Consider the following 25807-nt stretch of genomic DNA (forward strand, 5'->3'; position numbering starts at 1 on the left):
CAAGCGAGAGTCTAACCACTGCCTCTTGACATTCATTGACATAACCATCGCCAAATCCCCCCACCATCAACATCCTGGGGGTCACCATTGACCAGAAACTTAACTGGACCAGCCACATAAATACTGTGGCTAAAAGAGCAGATCAGATGCTGGGTATTCTGTGGCGAGTGTCTCACCTCCTGACTCCCCAAAGCCTTTCTACCATCTACAAGGCACAAGTAAGGAGTGTGATGGAATACTTTTCACTTGCCTAGATGAGTGCAGCTCCAACAACACTCGCAGCTCGACACCATCCAGGACAAAGCGGCCTGCTTGATTGGCACCCCATCCACCACCTTAAATATAGAAACATAGAAGATAGGAGCAGGAGTAGGCCATTCGGCCCTTCAAGCCTGCTCCGCCATTCAATGAGATCATGGCTGATCATCCAAATTCAGTACCCTGTCCCTGCCTTCTCCCCATATCCCTTGATCCCTTTAGCCTTAAGAAATATATCCAACTCCTTCTTGAATATATTTAATGAACTGGCCTCCACCGCCTTCTGTGGTAGAGAGTTCCACAGGTTCACCACTCTCTGGGTGAAGAAATTCCTCCTCATTTCAATCCTAAATGGCTTACCCCTTATCTTTAGACTATGACCCCTGATTCTGGACTCCCCGGCCATCGGAAACATCCTTCCTGCATCTAGTCTGTCCAGGCCTGACAGAATTTTATAGGTTTCGATGAGATCCCCTCTCAATCTTCTAAACTCCAGTGAGTATAAGCCCAATCGACACAATCTCTTCTCATATGTCATTCCTGCCATCCCAGGTATCAGCCTGGTGAATCTTCGCTGCACTCCTTCCATGGCAAGAACGTCCTTCCTCAGATAAGGCAACCAAAACTGCACACAATACTCAAGGTGCGGTCTCACCAAGGCTCTGTACATATTCACTCCCTCCACCACCGGCGCACCGTGGCTGCAGTGTGTACCATCTACAAGATGCAGTGCAGCAACTCGCCAAGGTTTCTTCGACAGCACCTCCCAAACCTGCGATTTCTACCACCTAGAAGGACAAGGGCAGCAGGCGCATGGGAACACCACCACCTCCAAGTCACACACCATCCTGACTTAGAAGTATATCGCCGATCCTTCATTGTCGCTGGGTCAAAGTCCTGGAACTCCGTCCCTAACAGCACTGTGGGAGTACCTTCACCCCACGGACTGCAGCGGTTCAAGGTGGCTCATCACATTCTCAAGGACAATTCGGGATGGGCAATAAATGCTGGCCTTGCCAGTGACGCCCACATCTCAGGAACGAATAATTTTTAAAAAACGATTAGGCTGGAGAGCTATCGTAACTCAGCTTTAAAGATCATGTTCCTCTGGTTTAAATGTTTCTAGTGCCAGTAGTATTGAAAGAAAACTCACTAGAGATTAACAACAACTTGCATTTATATAGCACCTTTTAACATAAAAAAAGTGTCATTAGACGATTCATAAAGACAGAAAATGGATGTCAAGCCAAAGGAGGAGATATTAGGAGGGGTAACCAAAAGCTTGGTCATTGAGGTGGGTTTAAAGGAGGCGAGAGAGGCGGAGGGAGGGACAGCAGAGCGTGGGGGTCTAGATGCATGAAGACACGACCCCTTTGGTACACGACTGATGAAGAGGATACACAAATGGCCAGAGTCGTCAGGATTGGAGAGTTCAGGGAGGGGTGGGTTTTAGGGCCGGAGGCGGTTACGGAAATGGTGAAGGGCAAGACCACGAAGGGATTTAAACACCAGGATGAGAATTATAAATTGGAGGCATTGGGAGCCAATGAATATCTGCAAGCACCATGGTGATAGACACACTGGTTGAGGTGTGGGATAGGATGCAGGCAGTAGAGCTTTGGATGAGCTGAAGTTTGGAGATTGGGCCTGGAGAGTAGTCCAGTCTGGAGGAGACAAAAAAGCAGCAAGTGAGCTGAGACAGGGGCGGAGGCAGGTTATGTTATGGAAATGAAAGTAGGCGGTTTTTGTAATGGGAAGTGTATGGGGTTAGACGCTCAGCCCAGGGTCGAAGAGGGCAACGAGATTGCAAACAGTCTGGTTCAATCTGACATTGGCCAGAGTGGGGGATAGAACCGGTCGTAAGGGCACAGAATTTGTGGCAGGAGCCGAAAGTGATTGCAGCTTATCCACGGCTGGATATTGGGCACAACAAGGCAGTGGAGGAGTTGAGGGAGCGGTGAAGTGATAGAACTGGGTATCCTCACTTACATGTTGAAGCTGACCCTATGTCTGTGGGTGATGTGACCAAAGGGCAGCATGTACACAAAAAAGAGGAGGGACCAAGGATAAATCCTTGGGGGACTCGGGAGGTAACCGTGCAAGGCGAGAAGAGAAGCCATTGCTGGAGATGTTCTGGCTACAATGGGATTGGAAAACCTATATTTAAAGTGCTTTTTTTTTCTTACTGTAACACAAATTATTTTTAAATGAAAGATCCGGGGTCCAGCAATGCTGTTCTGATATCTTTTATTTCTTCTGATTTTCGTGTCTCCCTTTCTCCTCTCGGCAGTTCCGCATGAAGGTTGACATTGAGACTTGGTCTCCAGTAAGTATCCCCTCCCACCTAAAGGCTGACATTGTTAACTCGCCTGTGTCGAATTAGTGCTGAGAACTTGTGACTTGTATTGGTTCTCCAATGTACTTTGCCACCTGGGGAGGAGATCTTAAAACTGTAAGGACACCTTTATATTTACAGTAATGTATCTTTTTGTTAGCTTCCCTCTGCCTCCCTTGGCATCCTCCAAAAGGCCCACCGACGCAATTGTCGCTGCCTCCTAACAAGTAGCAGCTCCAATTGTCCCATCCTATTCTCTTGCCGCCCTACGCACCTGCTGCAGGCTAATCATGCCAACCTCCTTCCAGTCCCTCCCTGCTCTGACCCTTTGGACTCTGCCAGTAAATCGGCTATCTTCGTCCCTCTCCGTATTTCCCTTCAAAATGTACGTTCGCTTGTGAATAAGGGCCTTGCCATTTGTGAGCTTATTGTGGGCGATCACACTGACATCATGACCTTGACAGAGACATGGTAGAGGGGTGATGACCCCTTTTCCCCTTAATGAAGCTTCCCTGCCTGGCTATACTTTCCACCATTTGTCCCACCCAAACCGCCGTAGTGGTGGTGTAGCCCTTATCTCTAAATCTCACCTTGGTCTGTCTCCCTCCTTTTGAGCATCTCACCTTGTTCCACCCCTCTCATCTCTCTCTTTTAAAACCCTTGTTCTGCATCGCCTACCACGTCCATTTTCTCACCAAGACATTTCTCTGCTTTCCTCCCTCTGCACCCAGCGACTTCTCATTCTGTGATTTCAACCTCCATCTCAACTCTTGTTCTCTCTCCTGAGTTCACTGCCCTCTTTTCCTCCCTTAATCTCTCCCTCCATATATACTCTCCTACCCATGTACACAGCCACCCCCTCGATACTGTCACCTCACGTGGCCTCGCTACTCCTACCATAACTATCATTGATAAGGCAATCTCTCTGATCATTTCCTTGTATCGCTGTCTACCCATATTCCCCCTTCCCCCTCCCAAACCCCCCTTCCCCTAGAATAATCCCCCAAGATAGCTGCTTTCTGCCAATTCTGGTCTCTTGAGCATCCCTGATTGTAATCGCTCCACCATTGGTGGCCGTGCCTTCAGCTGCCTAGGTTCTAAGCTCTGGAATTCCTTCCCTAAACCGCTCCGCCTCTACCTCTCTCTCTTCCTTTAAGATGCTCCTTAAAACCTACTTCTTTGACCCAAGCTTTGGTCATCTGCCCTCATCTCCTTATATGGTTCAGTGTCAAATTTTGTTTTGATAACGCTCCTGTGAAGCGCCTTGGGATGTTTTACTACATTAAAGGCGCTATATAAATGTTAAAAAAAAAAAAAAATTACACTAGCAGATTTTTTGTGGCATTGCTCATGGTCAGAGATTGCAAGGAGTGTGGAAATGAAAGAGGGTGCACATCTCAACTGAAAAAGAATTTAAAAAGTTTGTAAGAGATCTCTTCCGAGACAGTGCAATAAATGTTTACGATTAGTTCCTGGAAAATAAATTAGTGTTTTGAGTAGATAAATAAATACCACAGGTACATAAATCGTTGGTTGTAATATGGGGTAGCAGCTCTTTACCTTTGCTGTTCATCTGCTTAGAGTGTGGGTTTTTATAGTGAAGGTCAGGAATTATATAAAACTTCAGAAAACATCTTTCTTTACCAAATATTCTGCAATCGTTCTGCTTAAATAAATCTAATTAAATTTGACTTTTTTATTGAAGTTTGAAAGGAGGTTCTAACTAATGGTACAGTCCTTCCAGGACTTGCTATTGTTTATGATTCCTGATTGTTTTTGAATTCTGAGACCAGTAAGCATAAAAGAAGAAATGCTGCATCTGCAATCACTTAGAATGCATTGCAAGCTATAAAGATCTAATCCTAATTTATTCCCATCCAAGTCCTTCCCACTCCCTGGTTTTTTCCTCTGCTGTATCTGTTCAGCTGTCTTACAGGTACTTTTCTGACTAGTTATGGGATATCACCTAGTATACACCATTTTGGCTTTGTTATCTCAGAAAAAGTTGAATTCATGCTTCACCCTGTTTTTAATACCTTATACAAAAAAGAACAAATTCTGGTTACTTTCACATCCACCTAAAAATGGTTTCTCTGATAGAGTTCGTTTGCAATAAATTTCCATCAATACATGGGAGTACAGGAGGGAGGTAAAGCACACAAGCAGAGGTCCTGGTACACTGTAAATGGTCAGTTTTGCTCTCTTGTTTTTAATAAAAAATCCTGCAAGTTGTAGGCTCAGATGGTTGCTGGGTGCTGAAGTCTGCATCTTGACAAGTCTCTTCAACTGGAAGTGATGTCTCTGGGAACGCCCACGGACAGCAGATTGAAGCTTCTCAGAGCCTCGAGACAGCGAATGTTTTTATAGGTATTTCAAACCTAGAAAATGCTATTGTACAGATAGTTGTTAACCATTTTCTTGTAAATGTTTTAATTCTTAATTCAATTACGTTACAAACATTATTTCCAGGACTAAATACTCTGGCTAGTGAAGAACACAAAATGGTAGCTCGGGGATTTTCAAAACCTATTTTGAAAGTCTTAATTGGTTTGTCTTTTTTTTTCCTTTGGTGCTTTTTCCTCTTAACAACTTTCTTATATTTTCATAAAATATTTTCAACCATGACATAGACTTCAAAACTGCACTTCAAAACCTGTCAAAACATTATTCATATTACATACTCAAGTGATGTATGGCATAAACGTGTCTTAACTCGGGCTTTTTTAAAGAGTGAATCACTGGAGCATTTATCCCAGACATTTTGAAGTTTAGATTTTTCAAAATAGCAGGCCTATTAAATATTGGGACGATGATACTAAAATAATTTTTTGATAACTAAGTTTCTATTTTTTAAACAGTCAGGGGTGACAAATAGTTAAAGATTGGGTTTAGCATTTGTTTTAGTTCTGGGGAGCACAATTCTATTAGTTTAAAAAAAAAAGAAAAATCTCTGCAGGACTATTTCATGTAAATATTTGCCACGTGTCACTCAAGTACATTTGCTTCATTTGGCATTTCAACAAATGGATCTGTTCAGGGCTGCATACATTTAGTTAAGTACTTTTAAAATTTGTTTTTCCAAGTATTTTGTAATTTCATCCCATATTATAGACTTGAGTAGTTTACCATCAATTGAAGTGAGAGTAACTGGCCTACAAATGTTTGGTTTACTCCTGTCTCCTTGTTCCTGTCCTGCACAGGACAGGAAAGCCATCCAGAGGGTTGTGAGGATGGTGGAAAAGATCATCGGGTGTGCACTTCCGTCCATCGAAGAGATCTTCCAGACCAGGTGTCGGAACAAGGCCCGCTCCATCATCCAGGACCCCAATCACCCTGGGCACGAACTGTTCTCCCTCCTACGGTCCGGCTGTCGATACCGCAGCATCCGAACCAGGACCAGCAGGTTCAAGAACAGTTTCTACCCACAGGCAGTGCGCCTATTGAACTGCTAACCACACTGCCCCACATATAATAGTCACATTCTCTCTTTTTTTCCCCCCCCCCCCCCCCTGGAATTGTATATCACATGAACCGTGAGCACACAAGAACATTCTTCATCACTGGACTGTGTGCACATAAGACTCTTGTACCTCAACCTTAACTTATAACTTATAACTCATTTGTACATTGCACACTGCATTTTAACTTATACTTATTTATATTATACTACCATATACTTATCATATTACATTACTATTATTACTTCCAGTGGTAATAGAGGCTTTTTGCACTATTCATCATATCCTGCAACTTGGACTGATATTGCTATACTTATTTGCTTATTATTTCTATATTTATACTTGTTTTTACTTTTGCTTTTTATATTTATGCTTATATTGTGGGAGTGAGTGGGGAGTAAGCATTCCATTGTACCAGTTACATATGGCAATAAAATAATCTTGAATCTTGAAAGGGAGTGTTCCATTTGCCACTCCCATGGCACAATTTGTCTTTCCACAGAATTTTGGAAAATTATAGTCAGCCTCCGCTATTTCTTACCCCCCCTTAAGGATCCACAGATGTAAATCATCAGGTCCCAGTGATTTGTTTACCTTAAGCTTAGGTGACTTTGAATAGTAGTGCCTACTGTTGTATACTTTTCTGGTGATCTTATAATTCCAATATACACGCCCTCTGTGAAAACTGAGGCAAACTACTTTATTTTGTATGTCTGCTTATTCCTTCACTCCAAGCTTGCCTCCATCGTCTCTGTCTTGTCTATTGTCTTATAACTAATGTGCAAATAAAAAGCCTTTTATTGCCTGTTGTTTTTGCTGATTTCCTTTACCTTCTCTAATCTCCCATTTTGAATCTTTCTCACATTTCTCCTGGCTTTCATTTGTATTATTTTCCCTATATGTGCTAACTGATTTTGTTTTAATGTTTCAAATTTAATCCCGGCCTTTACATTCCATTTTTATCCTACTGGAAGATACTTGATTTGCACCCTTTCTGTCTTCTGTTTAATCAATTCCCTTGTCGATCAGTGGTTAAGTTTGCCAATTTTTCCTTCCATTTTAATCAAGGCATGGGCTCTTGTTGTCTTGCTTTTTTCTCCAAGTAAAGTGACCTTTTCTTTGACTTTTTCCTTTTTAATTCTTACACTGAACCTAATTATGTTGTGGTCACTGCTTAGGAATGGTGATGGAAAATGTAATGATTTTCATTCCTGAGCCACCAAAACTGAGCAGCCCTCCAGTTTTGCATTGTGGATTTGTTTTCTCTTTTTTTTTGTCATGGCTTATTCATGTCCCAGGCCTGCTTACAATTATACCCAGTTGGATTTGGTTTCTCTTCTGCTTAATGACTGTACTGTTCATCCCCTAGGTGCTGAACCAGTGCTATTCATCAGAACACCATTGGGATTATTTTTTATGTTCTACTGAATGTTTCCCTATAGGCAAAGTTCCACCACCCATTAATCAACAACTGTACTTACATAATCATTTTATTAATGGCAGACATCAAGTTAGTAATTATCTTCTCTTTACATGGCTCCTGCAGTTTGATAGTGATGTAGTAAATTGGCCCTTGGACCTGATCAATATTGATCAAAGCCTCCCTGGTCTGCTCTCTGAAGCCAACACTGGTCTCCGTCTGTTTGACAGACTCAGCTAGCTTTCTTCATCTGGAGTAATTTCATAGGAGGATGATGGATGACTCTGTGCAGTGAGCAATTCATCTTCAATAAGAAAAATATATAAAATTCAGCATTTAAAAATAAAAACTGGTTTTCCTGATTTTATTTTTTTGTTGTTGGTAGTATTAGTATCTGGTTTGTATTCTCAGGATGTGGGCAATGCTGGCAAGACCGCATTTATCGTGCATCCTGAGTTGCCCTCAGAAGGTGGTGCTGGTGGTGGACCGCCATCTTGAACCACATTCCAAACAACTTGTACTTGATTCGGATTTTGACATTGTTGCAGTGTCCCCATAAACTCAACCTGATGCCGAAAGTAAATTATAAAATGGTCAAATGCAGATTGGTAGCACAGCAACTGGGAAGAGATGATTTTGTGCCAGTAATGATGAGCCTTAACTACTGTATAGAAACAGCTGATTCAAAGATCCACTGAAAAAGGTCACTTTTAAAAATACAAAAGCTTTTTTTTTTTTACATTGAAAGCTAGATCTGGTAACCTGTTGTGCTTTCAGTTGTACCATTGTCCTGTCAGCTTCTTAAATTTTGTATTAGTCACAGACAGTCCAAGGCTGATGAGCTACACTCCACATGTTAATTTTGAATATATATGCATAAAGCTGTGATTTTTCTTATCTGCTTGGATTGCTGTGAAGTTTTCTCCACTTTGCAAATCGAATCCTTTGCAGTGTTAAAGTGGCATAACAGAAGAATTTTCATCCTTTCATAGTTGGTTGGACTAGTTTACTTTCATTACTTCATTTAAAACAGTTTTAAAATGGTTTTCTACTTGCCTAATAGCAGCCAGTAACTAGTTGGAGAGATTGTTAGCTGACTTCTGTTGCTAGAGAATGAGCCACAGTTTACTTCTGGTTTTATTGTATGGACATGCAGAAGTTCTATATATTTTATGGTGCAGGGAGACATCCATTTTAAGTAAAGCAAAAATACAAAACGCTTCTTTCGCCCTCCCCTTCCCCAGTGAAAAGATATAGTGGCCCAGTGAGGCAGTATGTTGGTAGGCCAGTGCATTGTGCCTTTAAAATCATTGAAGTTTATCGCACAATAGGAGGCCATTCAGTCCATTGTGTCCAAGCTTACCCTCTGCTAGAGGAATTCATAACTAATACCACTATTCCACTCTCTCCCCAGAGCATTGCAATAATAATCACCATCATTAACAATTAATCCACTTTTCCCTTAAAACCATGGAATGATGGTTCAGTCAGTAAATATTCATCAAATGCTGAGTTTAGGATTGCAGCCAGATGATCGGGGCGAGACACTAGGTGGAAGGGAAAGCATTTTCCTGGAGCAAAGAGAATTTGGAGGAGGCAGCATTCATGGTTCTGTGAGCAGCTGACTCGAGAGTGGTGCTGTTTGCTTGGTTTTTTTATAAATGAAGATAGATTACAAACAAGAGAAGTACGGTAACTCTTCAATTTGTCAGCAATGTATCTCAAATTAAATTTATTGGATTGTGTATAACATTTAGCAAACATTAGAATCTGGTAGTCTAATTAGCAAACTAGATTTAATTAGAAAAAAACTTTAAAAAAAAAATTCTAATGGTACTGGCAAATGGATTCTATTTTAAATTCAAAGCTGCACTGCAGATATTCAAAAATATCTCTATTGTCACGGCTCGTGGTGAAATTCACCACAAGTTGTTCTGAATAAGTGCTGTGATGAAGTAAAGCATTCGGCTTTGTTCTTTCATCAAGTGGCAGTCTATTCCAGTACAGAATTTACAGGTTTAAACGCAAGACCACTAAAACCGCCAAGTGGTCATTTTAACTGAATATCTGTCTGTAGAATAACTTTTGTTTCATGACCTTTGGTAACAGGATTAGGGAGAAAAAGTCTTGTGCTTAAGATTGGCTGATTATGTGAGCATATACAAGCAGGCATGATGTCAGAGTTTTTTTTAGCTTTATCATGTGATCCTGCTGGAGAGCTGCTCAAGTGGTGCTTGCAGATGGTGCTTTCAGGAGCAGCTGACTTAGTATAAATAAATGAATATAAACAGGGAGAAGCCCCTTGTGCATTGGATTGAGATTTCGAGTTGATTTTGAAATTTGTTACGGATTAATATAAACTGGATTTTTGTGAGGTTGTTTTGTATGATTTTTAAATTTTGAATTTGTCAGGTTTTATTTTGATGTGTCCTTGCTTAATCCTATGTTATGTCATGGTCCATATGAAAAACAATGCATATAACTGGATCATTCATGATTGTGCAAGGAGTAAATTTGGACTCGATGACAATTTATACATATCTAGAATGCCAGCAGTTTTCAGTATTGCGCAGATGTGCATTTTACTGAAACTTTGTGTATATTTGTACAAACCAAGTGTTTTTTTCTAAATTGTAAAAACAGCACAAGTGCTTCAGACCCACTGGCATGCTAATTATTTTAAGCTAGATTGTTTATGAATAATTATTCAAATGCAGTACCAAAGTATGCATCTGGATTTGTGACTGAGTATAATGTTCAATTTAACTTCAGGAATAGTTGCACAGTTCCTGTGGTACATTTCCAATTTGCGTCTGAATGGACTGTTTTTGCTGAAATTTCAAGCATCTGCAGCAGTCTTGAACTTCATTCATGCACTGATTTACATTTCAATAGTAGGCTGCGAATCAACATTGTATTCTTGGCAATAGGGAGAACAAAGAGTCTTAACTTGAGGTCCACCGGACACAACAAGTGAGCATAAATGGGATTTCTGAGAGCTGTAACATTAGTGGGGAAAAAGTGTATTCTGCACCTGCTGCTACTACTTCATGATTGGTGTCCCAGCTTTAACAGCCTGAGCAAAGCAACCCCCCCTCCCCCCGCCTGCCATGTTCAGTCAGCATTTAGTTTTAAATTGGATTTCGTGGGGAGCTAGGGCTGTTGGCTTCTGAAACCCCACCAGTGACGATCCCAAAGTAAACTTGGCAGATACACGCAGGCAGGCAGCCGCAAAGACCCATTTCTACAGAGTTTCAGCACATCCTGTTGCTACAAGGCCTCCCTCGCCCTGCATAGGCACAGTAGTTATCAGTTTGCCTATAGAATATTATCACACTTAAAAGGTAATTCATTTTATCCCAAAAATAATGGCCGCGTGAGATTCAAGGAGTAGAGAAACAAGTGAAAATACCCAGCAGTTTGCATCTATAGAGGGGAAAAAAGACAAGTTAAAATTTCAGGTAGAATCTTCTTCAGAACTGAAAGATAAACAAGCGTTTTAGTAGAATCGGGTGTGGGGGGGAGGGGGCGGGGTGAGAGGGGCAAAAGGACAACAGATATGAGAGGAAGTTAATGAGCTCCATGACCTGCACCCTGTTTAAAGGAAAAGCAGAATGCTTATGTAATTTAAAAAAAAAAAATTCATTCACAGGGATCTGGGCATCCCTGGTAAAGCCAGCATTTATTGCCCATCCCTAATTGCCCCTTCTTGACAACTGAATGACTTGCTAGGCCATTTCAGAGGGCAATTAAGAGTCAACCACATTGCTGTGGGTCTGGAGTCACATATAGGCCAGACCGGGTAAGGACAGCAGATTTCCTTCCCTAAAGGACATCAGTGAACCAGATGGGTTTTTATGACAAAAGATCATCTTGGTGAGGCAATAGAGAGACATCTCAAAAAAATATGAATGAACTTACAAATCGCTAAGACAGTGAGAGGCCTGTCCAAGGAAAATGTTGAGGGAATGGAAGAAATTGTGAGGAGGGGAAACCCAAAAAAAAGCCTATAGGTGCAGGTCTAAAATTAAAACGGAAGCACAGTGAGTGTCAGTTTCACAAGGAGAAAAAAAAGTCAGGCGAATATCAGGTGCACAAAGTGCTCCTCACCCTTCCCAGTCCGAACTCTGTTCGAGGAATCTGCGCCCATAATGTTAACCTTGCCTCTTCCACCCCAGTCACTGATGGGTTCACAAACCCCCTTACTAGCACCCTTTGCTGTAAAGAAAATAGGTACGGTTTGTCATTACTAAAGTCAATGTTCAGACCAGAGTGCCCAGAAAAAAGATGAGATACCATTCTTGAAGCTTGCTTTGAGTTTAATCTGAACAGATGGGGGTCACTGCCGCATTTATTGCCCATCCCTAGTTGACCTGAGAAGGTGGTGATACAACTGTGCCCACCTCCGCATGATTGAACCAAGCACCCCAAATTCCTTTTTATTGAAACAGCTACAACTTATGCACTGAGAAACATTTATTGTACACTTTTCACTATCCAATGCAGGTTTTACATTCAAATATTTTTATTAAAATGCAATAGACAAATGCAGAACCATAAGCCATTGTATCCTTGCCATCTTGAATTTTCTTCCTGAACCTCTTCACCTTGCTAACTCTCTCCCTCCTCTACAAAAACCTCCTCAAAACGTGCCCATTGACTGTGCCTTTTGTCACCTACCATATCTCTCCTACTTGCTGCTATGTGTCCATTATTCCACCCTGAAAAAGTATTTTCATTATGTGAAATGTATTTTTAGATTAAAAACAAAACCATCTTTTTCTTTATATTGTAGGTACAGGAAGTGGTTCTCTTTCTCACGCTATCATTCGGACCATTGCACCAACAGGACGGTTGTACACGGTGGAGTTTCATAAACAACGAGCAGAGAAAGCTGAAGAGGAGTTTTGTGATCATAAGATAAGTCATTTGGTCACGGTGAAAAACCAAGATGTTTGTAAGGAAGGTTTTGGAGTTGTCAACGTTGCAGATGCTGTATTTCTGGACATCCCATCACCTTGGGAGGCTGTGAGATATGCAAAATCTGCCCTGAAAATGGAAGGTAAGAGAATAGAGAATCAAAGATAGAATGATTATCTTGCAGAATTATTACTATTGAACAACTACAATACAGTAATATGATAACTTTAAAAACACAACGGCAATTTGTTTTGTATCTAATCCCTGTTGTAGTTCTGTTCTTTCCTCCCTTCCCCTATTTTTGTTCTCAATTTTACATGCACCATGCTTTTAAATAAATGTCTTAATCATATCAGCAGGGACAATATTTAGTACCATGGGTAAGCTATGAATATTTCACATGAATTCCATTGCCATATACCTTGATGGTAAACTGTTTAAACACATTAAGTTAATGCTTAAAATATATTTGTCCAAGATTTTCCTTGTGGCTGTCAAAAAGGATCCAGAATTTTAGTAGGGTATTGATGTTCTACAGTTTTCTATTGCCAATTTGGCGCCATTAAGTTTCTTCACCTTGACAACATTAATGCTCGCCTGTGATCACCTTACTAAAGAATCTTAGCATTAATAACTCGTATTGCGCTCCTCACATGGACTATGTCTGTGACGGATGTGGACACTGAGCAGGAAGTGAAGGAATTTGGGGGTAGAAACCAAAGGCATGGTTGAGGCAATACGTTTTTTAGGAGGCAGAGCAAGAGGTAGCAAGCCGTTCAGAATTGGAGGAGCAAAGGGCACAAATTGGCATGTGGCGCTGGAGATGATTTTTCTCATGAGGTGGTGTGATTGATTTGCCGATGAGGGATCTAGTGGAGTTTGGCTTGAATGGAGGTAATGAGTGTGTGGGACAGGGCCTTGGTTGCAGAGATCTGGATTAGCAGAAGTTATCAATATTTCATATTGGGAATTTGGGGAGAGCAACTAAGAAATTTGTTGAGTTGATCGGAGGGTGGATTCGTGGTAGAAATAAACAGTGCTCCAGAGATGGGAGGTGTCTTGGTGATGGATCAGAGGTCACGTTTAAAAATCAGCTCCGGATTTTTTTTTCTCCCTCTCCCACATGCTCTCTCCGTCGTGCTCTCTCTGTCTGACCATCTGTCTCTCTAGTGCGTTGCCCCTCTCTTTCCACCCCCCGGCCCAACATTTCCTACATTACAACAGTGACTACACTTCAAAAGTACTTCGTTGGCTGTAAAGCGCTTTTAGATGTCCTGAGATCATGAAAGGCGCTATATAAATGCAAGTCTTTCTTTCTCCTCCTTCTAGTACTCGCTCCCCCTTCTTCCCCTCCCCCTAGTTATTTATATAATTAGTGCTGTTGTAGATATTCTTATTGCTGTATATGAACTCACTAGTTGCAAGCAGCTTGTTTATGTATAATGCTATTACATAAATGGATTCTCATACAGCTGTGATTCCTTAAATGTTGTTAAATTGATACAAAGACGTTTTCCATAAACAAAAGTAGGAGAATTTGGTTTAAATCATTGTAAGTTTGAGTCGAGCGACTGGAATGTAAACATTGTGAGCTTGTCTGATGATTTTACTGTCCTATAGACATACTGCTCTGAAGCACTCTTGGATAGGCTATTCCATAGTTTTAGCATCCTTAGCATAAAGAAGTTGTATCTTAACTGAGTATTCAACTTTTACTTGACTGTTAGAATCCATCTCCCCTTGTCATAGAGCTTGTGTTAATGCCAAACATCATTCCAGTTTACCTATTCCCTAGATCTCCAATTCCCAAAACAGAACATTCTGAGGCGGGAGGGTGAACAGCCAGAGGTTGTGGTCCATATCGGTACCAACAGCATAGGTAGAAAGAGGGAAGAGGTCCTGCAGGCAGATTTCGGGGAGCCAGGAAAGAGATTAAAAAGCAGGACCTCAAAGGTAGTAATCTCCAGATTACTCCTGGTGCCACGTGCTAGTGAGTATAGAAATCGGAGGATAGCGCAGATGAATGCGTGGCTGGAGAGATGGTGTAGGAGAGAGGGCTTTAGATTCCTGGGGCATTGGGACCGGTTCTGGGGGAGGTGGGACCTGTACAGGCTGGATGGGTTGCACTTCAACAGGGCCGGAACCAATGTCCTCGCGGGGAGGTTTGCTAGTGCTGTTGGGGAGGGTTTAAACTAATTTGGCAGGGGGATAGGCACCAGAATGTAACATTAGAAAGGGAAAATAAAGTGCTCAAAGGATTGGGAGAGGCAGAGAGCACTAAAGTAAGAAATAGTAAGGTATTGGGGCCGTCAAACTAAGAGAGAATACAGGATGATCTAAGATGGGTTTACTGTGTATGTATGTGAACGCACAAAGCATAGTAAACAAGGTAAGTGAGCTGCAGGCACAAATAACCACATGGGAATATGGTTTTGTGGCATTAACTGAGACCTGGCTCAAAAAGGGCAAGATTAGGTATTAAATATTCCTGGGTTTTAGGAAAGATAGGAGGTGGTGTGGCAGTATTGGTCAAGGAGAATGTTAGTGCTGGAGAAGGCGGATGTCCTGGAGGGGTCAAGGACAGAATCTATATGGCTAGAGTTAAGAAATAAGAGGTGCCATTACATTACTAGGTGTATTCTATAGACCACCAAATAGTGGGAAAGATATGGAGGAGCAAATTTGCAGAGAAATTAGAGGTGCAAGAACTATAGAGTAGTAATAATGGGGGACTTCAACTATCCTAATATAGACTGGGATTGTAATCGCATTAAGGGCAGAGAAGGGGAATAATTTCTGAAGTGTGTGTTCAGGAGAGCTTTCTTGATCAGTTTGTTTCCGGACCGACAAGGGAGGAGGCATTGCTGGATCTGGTTCTGGGGAATGAGGTAGGTCAAATGGAGCAAGTGTTAGTAGGTGGACATTTATGGAACAGTGTTCATAGTATCATAAGGTTTAGATTAGCTATGGAAAAGGACAGGGAGCAATCTAGAGTAAAAATGTTTAACTGGGGGAAGGCCAATTTCAGTGGAATGAGCATGGATTTGGCCTGGGTAAACAGGAATCAAAGATTGGCAGGCAAAACTGTAATGGAACAATGGGCTGCCTTTAAAGAGGAAATAGTTGAGGTACATTCCCACTAGGGGGAAAGGCAGGGCAACTAAAGTCAGGGCTCCCTGGATGACAGAGATAGAGAATATGATGAAGCAGAAAAAGAGCGTGTATGACAGATGTCAGGTTGCAAATACATCTGAGATTCAGGCTATATATAGAAAGGTTGAAGGAGAAGTGAAAAAGAAAATAAAAGGGGCAAAGAGAGGGTATGAGAATAGAATGGCAGCCAACATAAAAGGTAATCCAAAAGTCTTCTATAGGCATATAAATAGTAAAAGGGTTGTAAGAGATGGGGTGGGGCCGATTTAGGAACCAAAAAGGAGACCTATGCATGGAGGCAGAGGGTATGGCTGAGGTACTAAATGAGTACTTTGCATCTGTCTTCACCAAGGAAGAGGATGCTGCCATAGACATAGTAAAGGAGGAGGTAGTGGAGATACTTGATAAGATAAAAATTGATAAAGAGGAAGTATTAGGCTGACTACTTAAAGTAGATAAGTCACCAGGAGCAGATGGGATGCATCCTAGGATGCTGAGGGAATTGAGGGAGGAAATCGTGGAGGTGCTGACCATAATATTCCAATCCTCCTTAGATACGGGGGTGGTGCCAGAGGACTGGATAATTGCAAATGTTACACCATTGTTCAAAAAAGGGTGTAAAGATAAACCTAGTAACTGACCGGCCAGTCAGTTTGACCTCTGTAGTGGGGAAGCTTTTAGAAACAGGGACAAAATTAACAGTCACTTGGACAAGTGTGGATTAATTAAGCAAAGCCAGCATGGATTTGTTAAAGGCAAATCGTGTTTAACTAACTTGATTGAGTTCTTTGATGAGGTAACAGAGAGGGTTGATGAGGGTAATGCAGTTGCCATAGTGTACATGGATTTCCAAAAGGTGTTCGACAAAGTGCCACATAATAGGCTTGCCAGCAAAGTTGAAGCCCATGGAATAAAAGGGACAGTGGCAGCATGGATACGGAATTGGCTAAGTGATAGGAAACAGAGAGTAGCAGTGAACGATTGTTTTTCGGGCTGGAGGAAGGTATACAGTGGTGTTCCCCAGGGGTCGGTTCTAGGAACACTGCTTTTCTTGATGTATATTAATGACTTGGACGTGGGTGTACAGGGCACAATTTCAAAATTTGCAGATGACACAAAACTTGGAAGCATAGTGAACAGTGAGGAGGAGAGTGATAGACTTCAGGGAGACATAGACAGGCTGGTGAAATGGGTGGACATGTGGCAGATTAAATTTAGTGCAGAAAAGTGTGAAGTGATACATTTTGGTAGAAATAATGAGGAGGGGACATATAAACTATATGTTACAATCATGAAGGGGGTACACGTAACAGAGAGACCTGGGGTATGTGTGCACAAATCGTTGAAGGTGGCAGGGCAGGTTGAGAAAGCAGTTAAAAAAAGCTTACGGGATCCTGGGTTTCATGAATAGAGGTATAGAGTACAAAAGTGTGGAAATTATGAAGAACCTGTATAAAACACTGGTTCGGCCCCAACTGGAGTACGGTGTCCAATTCTGGGCACCACACTTTAGGAAGGATGTGAAGGCCTTCGAGAGGGTGCAGAAAAGATTTACGAGAATGATTCCAGGGATGAGGGACTTCAGTTACGTTGATAGACTAGAGAAGCTGGGGTTGTTCTCCTTGGAGTAGAGGAGATTTGATAGAGGTGTTCAAAATCATGAGCGGTCTGGACAGAGCAGATCGAGGGAAACTGTTCCCATTGGCAGAAGGGTTGAGAACCAGAGGACACAGATTTAAGGTGACTGGCAAAAGGACCAGAGGCGATGTAAGAAAAAACTTTTTTATGCAGCGAGTGGTTAAGATCTGGAATGCACTGCCTGAAAGGTTGGTGGAGGCAGACTCAATCACTGCTTTCAAAAGGGGGTTGGATAAGTATATGAAGGAAAGGAATTTGCAGGGCTACGGGGAAAGGGCGGGGGAGTGGGACTAGCTGAAGTGCTCTTGCAGAGAGCTGGCATGGGCTCGACGGACTGAATGGCCGCCTTCCGTGCTGTAACCATTCTATGATTCTATCCCTAAGTTGCCTCTTTCGCAAGTAAATATCCCTAGTACCTTTTAGTCTTTTCTCCGATGCCCAAATCCATTGATCAACTTGGTTGCCCTTCTTTGTACTCTCCAAGTTCAGGATGTCTCCACCCTCTCGTAATGTCCATGATAACATTGGTGGAACTGACCACTGCACAGCCCTTTTATGAAGACAATATCTCGTCTCCACAGTTGAGGACTCCCCCCACCCCCCCCCCCTCCCTCTATCATTTAGTATTGCCTTGCTAAGTGAGACGAGCTAAGGATAGATGTAGCAGCCCAAAACTGGGCATCCATGTGATGCTGGGGTATCAGCAGCAGCAGAATTGTATGCAACCGCAATCTGTAATCTCATGGCCTGACACATCCTTCATTCTTCTATCACCATCAAGCCAGAAGACTAACCCTGGTTCAGTGGAGAGTGTAACAAGGTATGCCAGGAACCGTATCCGGCATAACTTAGAATGACGCACCAACTTTGTGAAGCTACTACACGGGGATGCCTACATATCAAACACCGAAAGCAGCAGGCTATAGTGAAAGGTCAGCAGTCCCACAACCAACAAATCCGAGCAAAGATCTGTTACCCTAACACATCCCATTGAGAATAGCGGTGGATAGTCAGATAACTAATGAGAGGAGGTGGTTCCATGAACATCTCCATCCTCCAGTATCGTGAGGTCCAGTACATGAGTGCAAGAGTCAATGCTAAAATTTTTGCAAAAATCTTCCGTCCAAAGTGATGAGTGGACGATCCTACTCTGCCTCCTCCCAATGTCCCCATGGAGGCAAATGTCCAGCCAATTCAGTTCACTCCACATGATATTAAGAAGCAGCTGAGTGCACTGGATACAGCTATTGGAAGAATCTGCTTGTGAGTCAATCAGTGCTCACAGTCATTTATCTTGAGCTATAAAATAGGTTCTGCTTAGTTATTTTTCTGAGTTTTTCAATTTCTGAAAAATTACTGTGATTCTATAGAAGAGCTAAATTCAAAATGGTGTTGGAATACAAATTTGCTAAGATTGGTCTCAGCTGAGGTTGCAGGAAATAATCTAGTCAATTTATAAGCTTTATCATCAAAATTACCTGGGACGGTATATACAAAGATGGTGAAGTTGTCAAATTTGCCAGACCAGAATAAATAGGTGCATAATGTTAAACCAAAAACTAGTTTTTAAGAAAAAAAAGTGTTGCAATGCCACTTATGATTAGATATCATTGGTATCAAATGTGAAGACAGTTTTTATTTGTGTATGTATGGTAAACTGACATGCGGTGAGAACTAGATGATTGAGGCTGACAAGATGGGTTTCTCATGCAATTTACAGCCATTGGGAGAGCAAATAAGCCAGTGTTTTATGTGCATGGGAATTGCTATATTTATTTGACAGAAAAAAATGACCTACTTAAGCTACAGGAAACAAATGAGAAGCTAGCAATGAAAGTCTGTGCCAGGGTTGCAAACTTTAAAACAGTCATTACAAGGTGGATGAAACCAAATAAGTAGGATATGTAAATCTTCTACAGAGATTCCAATGCTCTCCTGCACGGCCTCCCATTTTCCACCCTCCATAACTTGTGCTTAGAAACATAGAAGATAGGAGCAGGAGTAGGCCATTCGGCCCCTCGAGCCTGTTCTGCCATTTAATGAGATCAAGGCTGATCATCCAAATTCAGTACCCTGCCCCTGCTTTCTCGCTTGATCCCTTTAGCCATAAGAAATATATCTAACTCCTTCTTGAATATATTTAATGAATTGGCCTCAACTGCCTTCTGTGGTAGAGAATTCCACAGGTTCACCACTCTCTGGGTGAAGAAATTCCTCCTCATCTCTGTCCTAAATGGCTTACCCCTTATCCTTAGACTGTGACCCCTGGTTCTGGACTCCCCTGCCATCAGGAACATCCTTCCTGCATCTAGTCTGTCTAGTTCTGTTAGAATTTTATAAGTTTCAATGAGATCCCCTCTCATTCTTCTAAACTCTAGCGAATATAAGCCTAATTGACTCAATCTCTCTTCATACGTCATTCCTGCCATCCCAGGTATCAGCCTGGTGAATCTTCGCTGCACTCGCTCCATGGCAAGAACATCCTTACTCAGCCAAAACTCTGCTGCCCATATCTTAACTCACAAAGTCCTGTTCACCCATCACCAATGTTCCCTTCAATTTTTTGTGAGTGCGCATCCCCTTTAAGGGGCTGCATGGCCCATTCAAAATACCGTGCATGCGCGATTTATCCCATTGAAAAGCCAGCTACGCAGGAGGTTCAGAACGTTGCACAGCCACGCAGCTTAAAGGGAACATTGCCCATCACCCCTGTACTTGCTGACCGACATTGGCTCCTGGTCTGGCAACACCTCAATTTTAAAACACTCACCTTAATTTTCGAATCCTTCCCTGGCCTCGCCCCTCCCTATCTCTGTAACCTCCTCCAGCCCTACAAGCCTTCGAGATCTGTGTTCCTCCAATTCAGGCATCTTGTGCATCCCCAATTTTAATCACTGCACCATTGGCAGCCATGCTTTCAGCTGCCTTGGCCCTAAGCTCTGGAATTCCCTCCCTAAACCCCTCTACCTCTCTCTCCTCCTTTTAAGATGATCCTTAAAACCTACCTCTTTGACCAAGTACCCTGATATCTCCTCCTGTGGCTTGGTGTCAGATTTTGATAACGCTCTTGGAAAGTGCCGTGGGACATTTTGCTACATTAAAGGCCATTATATAAATGCAAGTTATTGGGCCAGAAATTCGGGTCGGAGGATTCCTGCGGGCGCAAGCCCCCGACCTACACTTATATAGCGCACCTGCCGTTGTGCTGTGGGCCCGCATGGGATTCCGATCCTGGGCCTCCTCCAGCTGCTGGTGTGCAGTGCTCGCATATCCCAGCAGCGCAATTAGTTCGTAGCGTCCCCTGGGATCACATGGGCCATGGGGAGCCAATCGGAGCAGGGAATCTCCATTCATGGGTTTGACGTCAAATCTATGAATAGGTTTTGGGGCTGATCTCTAAGTAAAACTTCAAAAAAAAATTTAAATCACATTTTTAAAATAACTATAAATTACATATTAACTATTTTAAGCAAAAATTTAAATTTTTGAAAAAATTAAAGTTTTTAACGGGGCTAATAATAAACTTGCCTTTTTTTTTTTAAAGTATTTTAAAATGATAAACCTGTGGAAAAAATGTTTTAATTTTACTTAATTAACCTCTTACCTTGTTAAAAGCAGGCCTTGCGATTGCTTTTTTCACGCACACGTGCTAGGGACTTACCCGCACGGAGAAACCTGTGTTTTTTTTAAATTGGAAGTTCCAAGTCTACGCGCTCCCTCTCCGGCACACGCGTTTGACCTCCGAACACCTTCCTTCAAGGGAACGGAAGTTTCGGTTTCCAGCGCATGCACAGTGCATGAGCAAAACCGACACTTCTGTTGGCCTTATGGGTGAGTACACAGCACGTACTCACCCATGGGGACCCGAATTTCTGGCTCATTGTTGTTGAGATGTAACTAGCCATCACCAAGTTAGCAATTTTCAATAGTGGTACTTTGAGCTAGAGGAGTGCCAATCTCAACCATGTTAGATGACCTTGGTTGGGATGATAGGGTTCCTACAATTGCCCTCTGCACTTGGATTGGGGAGGGAAATTGGCCAGGATTCCTGCTCCTAATTTCTATCCAGTGCATGTGTGTGGGCAGTGGGTGAGGGCAAAATAAAGCTCTTGTGTTGCCCATCATTGTTGAATAGCCTGCCAACACAATCTGCCTGTCAAGACTCCAACATGAATAATGACAACTTGGGAGAGGTACTGGAAGGTTACTGATACCCATGGAACTGTACCCCAGCAAGGAACCAATGTATTCAGAAAGGGAGAACATTGCCAGTGAAATTCAGAGAGGTGCATGAGGGAGGAAGAGCATGGACTGAGCAAAGGCCATTTGGTCCATCAAGCACAGTTAAACAGATTGAAGAGGCTCTTAATTTTAGGGAGGATGGTCCAGAGGGGAGGACCAGATGGCTGAAAGCTGTGCTACTAAGTAAGGAATGCCAAGAGGGTGGGCGTGGAGGGGGGGGTGGACAAGAGGCTAGAGATGGTGCACTAGTTGGCATGTAAGGATGGAGGCGGTTGCAGTGGTAGGTTGGGACAAGACCATTGAGGCATTTGTAAGCAAGGCTGATGATTTTGTATTTTGAAACTCATCTCTGGTTTGCTTTTGAACCTTGATGCTAAAATGGAAAGAACCACCATTAGACACTTGGTTATTAACCAATGAATGGAAAGAGAAAGCCTGAACTCTCATTGGTTTGAGCAGGTTCTGATTTTAATGCACGTACCTTTTTTAAAAAAAATTGTTGGATTTATTTTCTTTGAATTTTAGCCATCCTTAAATCCCTCTTTGGAGGTGGGGAGGGACAAACAGCCATTTTTCTTGTATTTGTGGAAAAGAGATTTGGTGGGTTTTCACGGCGTGTCCAGATAAGTGATTCAGAATGACTTGGTGACTATAGGGCTACGTTTTCCACCCATTAACTATAAATGGGTATAATATCCAGGTCATGAGACCAAGACCCTGGGCTTGGCGGGGAGAGTAAGTGTTCAAGGAGGTGGTTTGCCAGGGTGCGTGGCTCAAAGACTGGTGTGGGAGAAATGGGTTTTGCTTCCTGGGACACTGGCACCAGTACTGGGGCAGGAGGGAGCTGTTCTGTTGGGACGGGCTTCACTTGGCCAGTGCTGGGACTGGAGTCCTGGCGGATCATATAACTAGGGCTGTAGAGAGGGCTTTAAACTAACTAGTGGGGGGGAGGTTCCTAGAGAGCAAATAATAAAAATGACAACAGAAAAGGTCATAGACTTAGGTAGCAGTGGGGAAATTAAAAACCAGAGCGTGTCAGGAAGGGGCAGAAGGTATGGAGTAAAAGGTAAAGTAATAAAGGGCAAAAGCAGGAACTAAATGCCACAAAACACATTTGAAAGTTCTCTATCTGAATGCACGTAGCATTCGTAACAAAATAGACGAGTTAATGGCACAAATAACTACATATGGGTATGATCTTGTGGCCATTACAGAAACATGGCTGCAGGGTGACAATGCCTGGGAATTAAACATACCAGGTTATTTAATGATCAGGAAGGACAGGCAGGAAGGAAGGGGAGGTGGGGTGGCTATGTTAATAAAGGAAGGAATCACTGTAATACAGAGAAATGATATTGGGTCAAAAGATCAGGATAATGAAACAGTTTGGGTGGAGGTAAGGAATAATAAGAGGAAAGAAACACTAGTGGGTGTAGTCTATAGGCCTCCGAACAGTTGCAACTCTGTTGGACGGAGTATCAATCAGGAAATAGTTGAGGCTTGTAATAAGGGAACATCTATAATTATGGGGGATTTTAACTATCATATTAATTGGACAAATCAAATTGGGCAGGGCTGCCTTGAGGATGAGTTCATTGAGTGTATTAGGGATGGGTTTCTTGAGCAGTATGTAACTGAACCGACCAGGGGGCAAGCAACCTTAGATCTGGTCCTGTGTAACGAGACAGGATTAATTAAAAATGTCCTAGTAAAGGATCCTCTTGGAATGAGTGACCATAACATGGTTGAATTCCATATTCAATTAGAGGGTGAGAAGGTTGGATCTCAAACAAGCGTGCTAAGCTTGAATAAAGGAGACTATGAAGGTATGAGAGCGGAATTGAGTAGAGTGGATTGGGAAAATAGATCAAAGGGTAAGACGATACATGATCAGTGGTGTACATTTAAGGAGTTATTTTACAACTTCCAAAAAAAAAATATTCCACTGAGAAGAAAAGGGTGTAAAAGAAAAGACAGCCATCCGTGGCTAAGTAAAGAAATTAAGGATAGTATTCGACTAAAAACAAGGGCATATAAGGTAGCCAAATCCAGTGGGAGGATAGAGGATTGGGAAAACTTTAAAAGACAGCAAAAAATAACAAAAAGATTGATTAAGAAAGGGAAGATAGATTATGAAAGTAAATTAGCAAAAAATATAAAAACAGATAGTAAGAGTTTTTATAGTTACATAAAAAGAAAAAGGGTGGTTAAAGTAAATGTTGGTCCCTTAGAGGATGAGACCGGGAAATTAATGGTGGGAAATATGGAGATGGCAAAAACACTGAATGAATATTTTGTATCAGTCTTTACAGTGGAAGACACTAAGAATATCCCAACACTGGACAAACAGGGGGCTAAAGGGGGGGAGGAGCTAAACACGATCAAAATCACTAAGGAGGTGGTACTCGGTAAAATAATGGGACTCAAGGCAGATAAATCACCTGGACCTGATGGCTTACATCCTAGGGTCTTGAGGGAAGTGGCGGTAGGGATTGTGGATGCATTGGTAATTTTCCAAAACTCCCTGGACTCAGCAAAGGTCCCGGCAGACTGGAAAACTGCTAATGTAACACCCTTATTTAAAAAGGGCAGTAGACAGAAGGCTGGAAACTATAGACCGGTTAGCCTAACATCTGTGGTAGGTAAAATTTTGGAGTCCATTATTAAGGAGACAGTAACAGGAGGACATTTGGATAATCATCATTTAATAGGACAAAGTCAGCATGGTTTTATGAAGGGGAAGTCATGTTTGACAAATTTGCTGGAGTTCTTTGAGGAAGTAACATATAGGGTGGATAAAGGGGAACCAGTGGACGTAGTGTATTTAGACTTCCAAAAGGCATTTGACAAGGTGCCACACAAGATTATTGCTTAAGATAAAAAATCACAGGATTGGGGGTAATATTCTGGCATGGATAGAGGATTGGCTATCTAACAAGGCAGAGAGTTGGGATAAATGGTTCATTCTCAGACTGGCAATCAGTAACTAGTGGTGTTCCGCAGGGGTCGGTGCTGGGTTCCCAACTCTTTACAATCTATATTAACGATTTGGAGGAGGGGACCGAGTGTAACATATCAAAGTTTGCAGATGATACTAAGATGGGAGGGAAAGTAGTGAGTGAGGAGGACATAAAAAACCTGCAATGGGACATCGACAGGCTAAGTAAGTGGGCAGAGATTTGGCAGATGGAATACAATACTGGAAAGTGTGAGGTTATGCACTTTGGCAGGAAAAATCGTAGAGCAAGTTATTATCTTAATGGCAAGAAACTGGAAAGTACTGAAGTACAAAGGGATCTGGGGGTCCTGGTGCACGAAACTCAAAAGGTTAGTATGTGTAGTGTATGTGCCTTTTTAAGAGCCCCATATGTGCTGTAATGCCCACTCGGGCTATATAAGCCTGTATATTGTGTTATATCCGTTAGTACCCCTCCAGACTTTGCTTAGTAAACACCTATGAACCAACTCCTGTCTTCAGTGTCTCTATCAACACACGGACACTACAGTATGCAGGTGCAGCAAGTGATTAAGAAGGCCAATGGAATGTTGGCTTTCATTGCTAGGGGGATAGAATATAAAAATAGGAAGGTATTGCTTCAGTTGTACAAGGTATTGGTGAGACCGCACCTGGAATACTGCATACAGTTTGGTGTCCATACGTACGAAAAGACATGCTTGCTCTCGAGTCAGTACAAAGAAGGTTCACTCGGTTAATCCCGGGGATGAGGGGATGGACATATGAGGGGAGGTTGAGTAGATTGGGACTCTACTCATTGGAGTTCAGAAGAATGAGAGGCGATCTTATTGAAACATATAAGATTGTGAAGGGGTTGGATCGGGTGGATGCAGGGAGGATGTTCCCGATGATGGGTGAAACTAGAGCTAGGGGGCATAGCCTTAGAATAAGGGGCTGCTCTTTCAAAACTGAGATGAGGAGGAACTACTTCACTCGGGGTGGTAGGTCCATGGAATATGCTGCCCCAAAAAGCTGTAGAAGCTACATCATTACATAAATTTAAAACAGAAATAGACAGTTTCCTGGAAGTAAAAGGAATTAAGGGTTACGGGGAGTGGGCAGGAATTTGGACATGAGTCTAGGTTCGGATCGGACATGGCCCTGTGGGTAGCGGAGCGGGCCCAGGGGCCATGTAGCCTGATCCTGCTCCTATTTCGTGTGTCTAATTCTGTTAGATTCAGGAGATGGTTCTGTGATAGTAGATTGACGGTTAGGATCAGATCAGCCATGATCTTATTGAATGGCGGAGCAGGCTCGAGGGGCCGATTGGCCTACTCCTGCTCCTATTTCTTATGTTCTTATGGTCCTAAATTGTGCATTTATCTCGCACTTCAGATTTGAAGGATATGAATTTTGGAGGCTGAATA

General features: G+C 42.3%; 1 protein-coding gene across 1 annotated transcript in view; it reads left to right on the forward strand.

Annotated features, from left to right (window-relative positions):
• trmt61a (tRNA methyltransferase 61A) overlaps window positions 1–25807 on the forward strand; it is a 52901-nt gene that overhangs the window by 21789 nt on the left and 5305 nt on the right. The window contains exon 3 of the mRNA XM_086003057.1: window positions 12267–12533. Coding sequence (XP_085859183.1) covers window positions 12267–12533 — 267 coding nt within the window. The remainder of the gene's footprint in view (window positions 1–12266; window positions 12534–25807) is intronic.

The sequence above is a fragment of the Somniosus microcephalus genome, chromosome 12 (genome assembly GCF_052327205.1).
Source record: "Somniosus microcephalus isolate GS21.2 chromosome 12, FLI_Smic_1.0, whole genome shotgun sequence".
Classification (NCBI taxonomy): domain Eukaryota; kingdom Metazoa; phylum Chordata; class Chondrichthyes; order Squaliformes; family Somniosidae; genus Somniosus; species Somniosus microcephalus.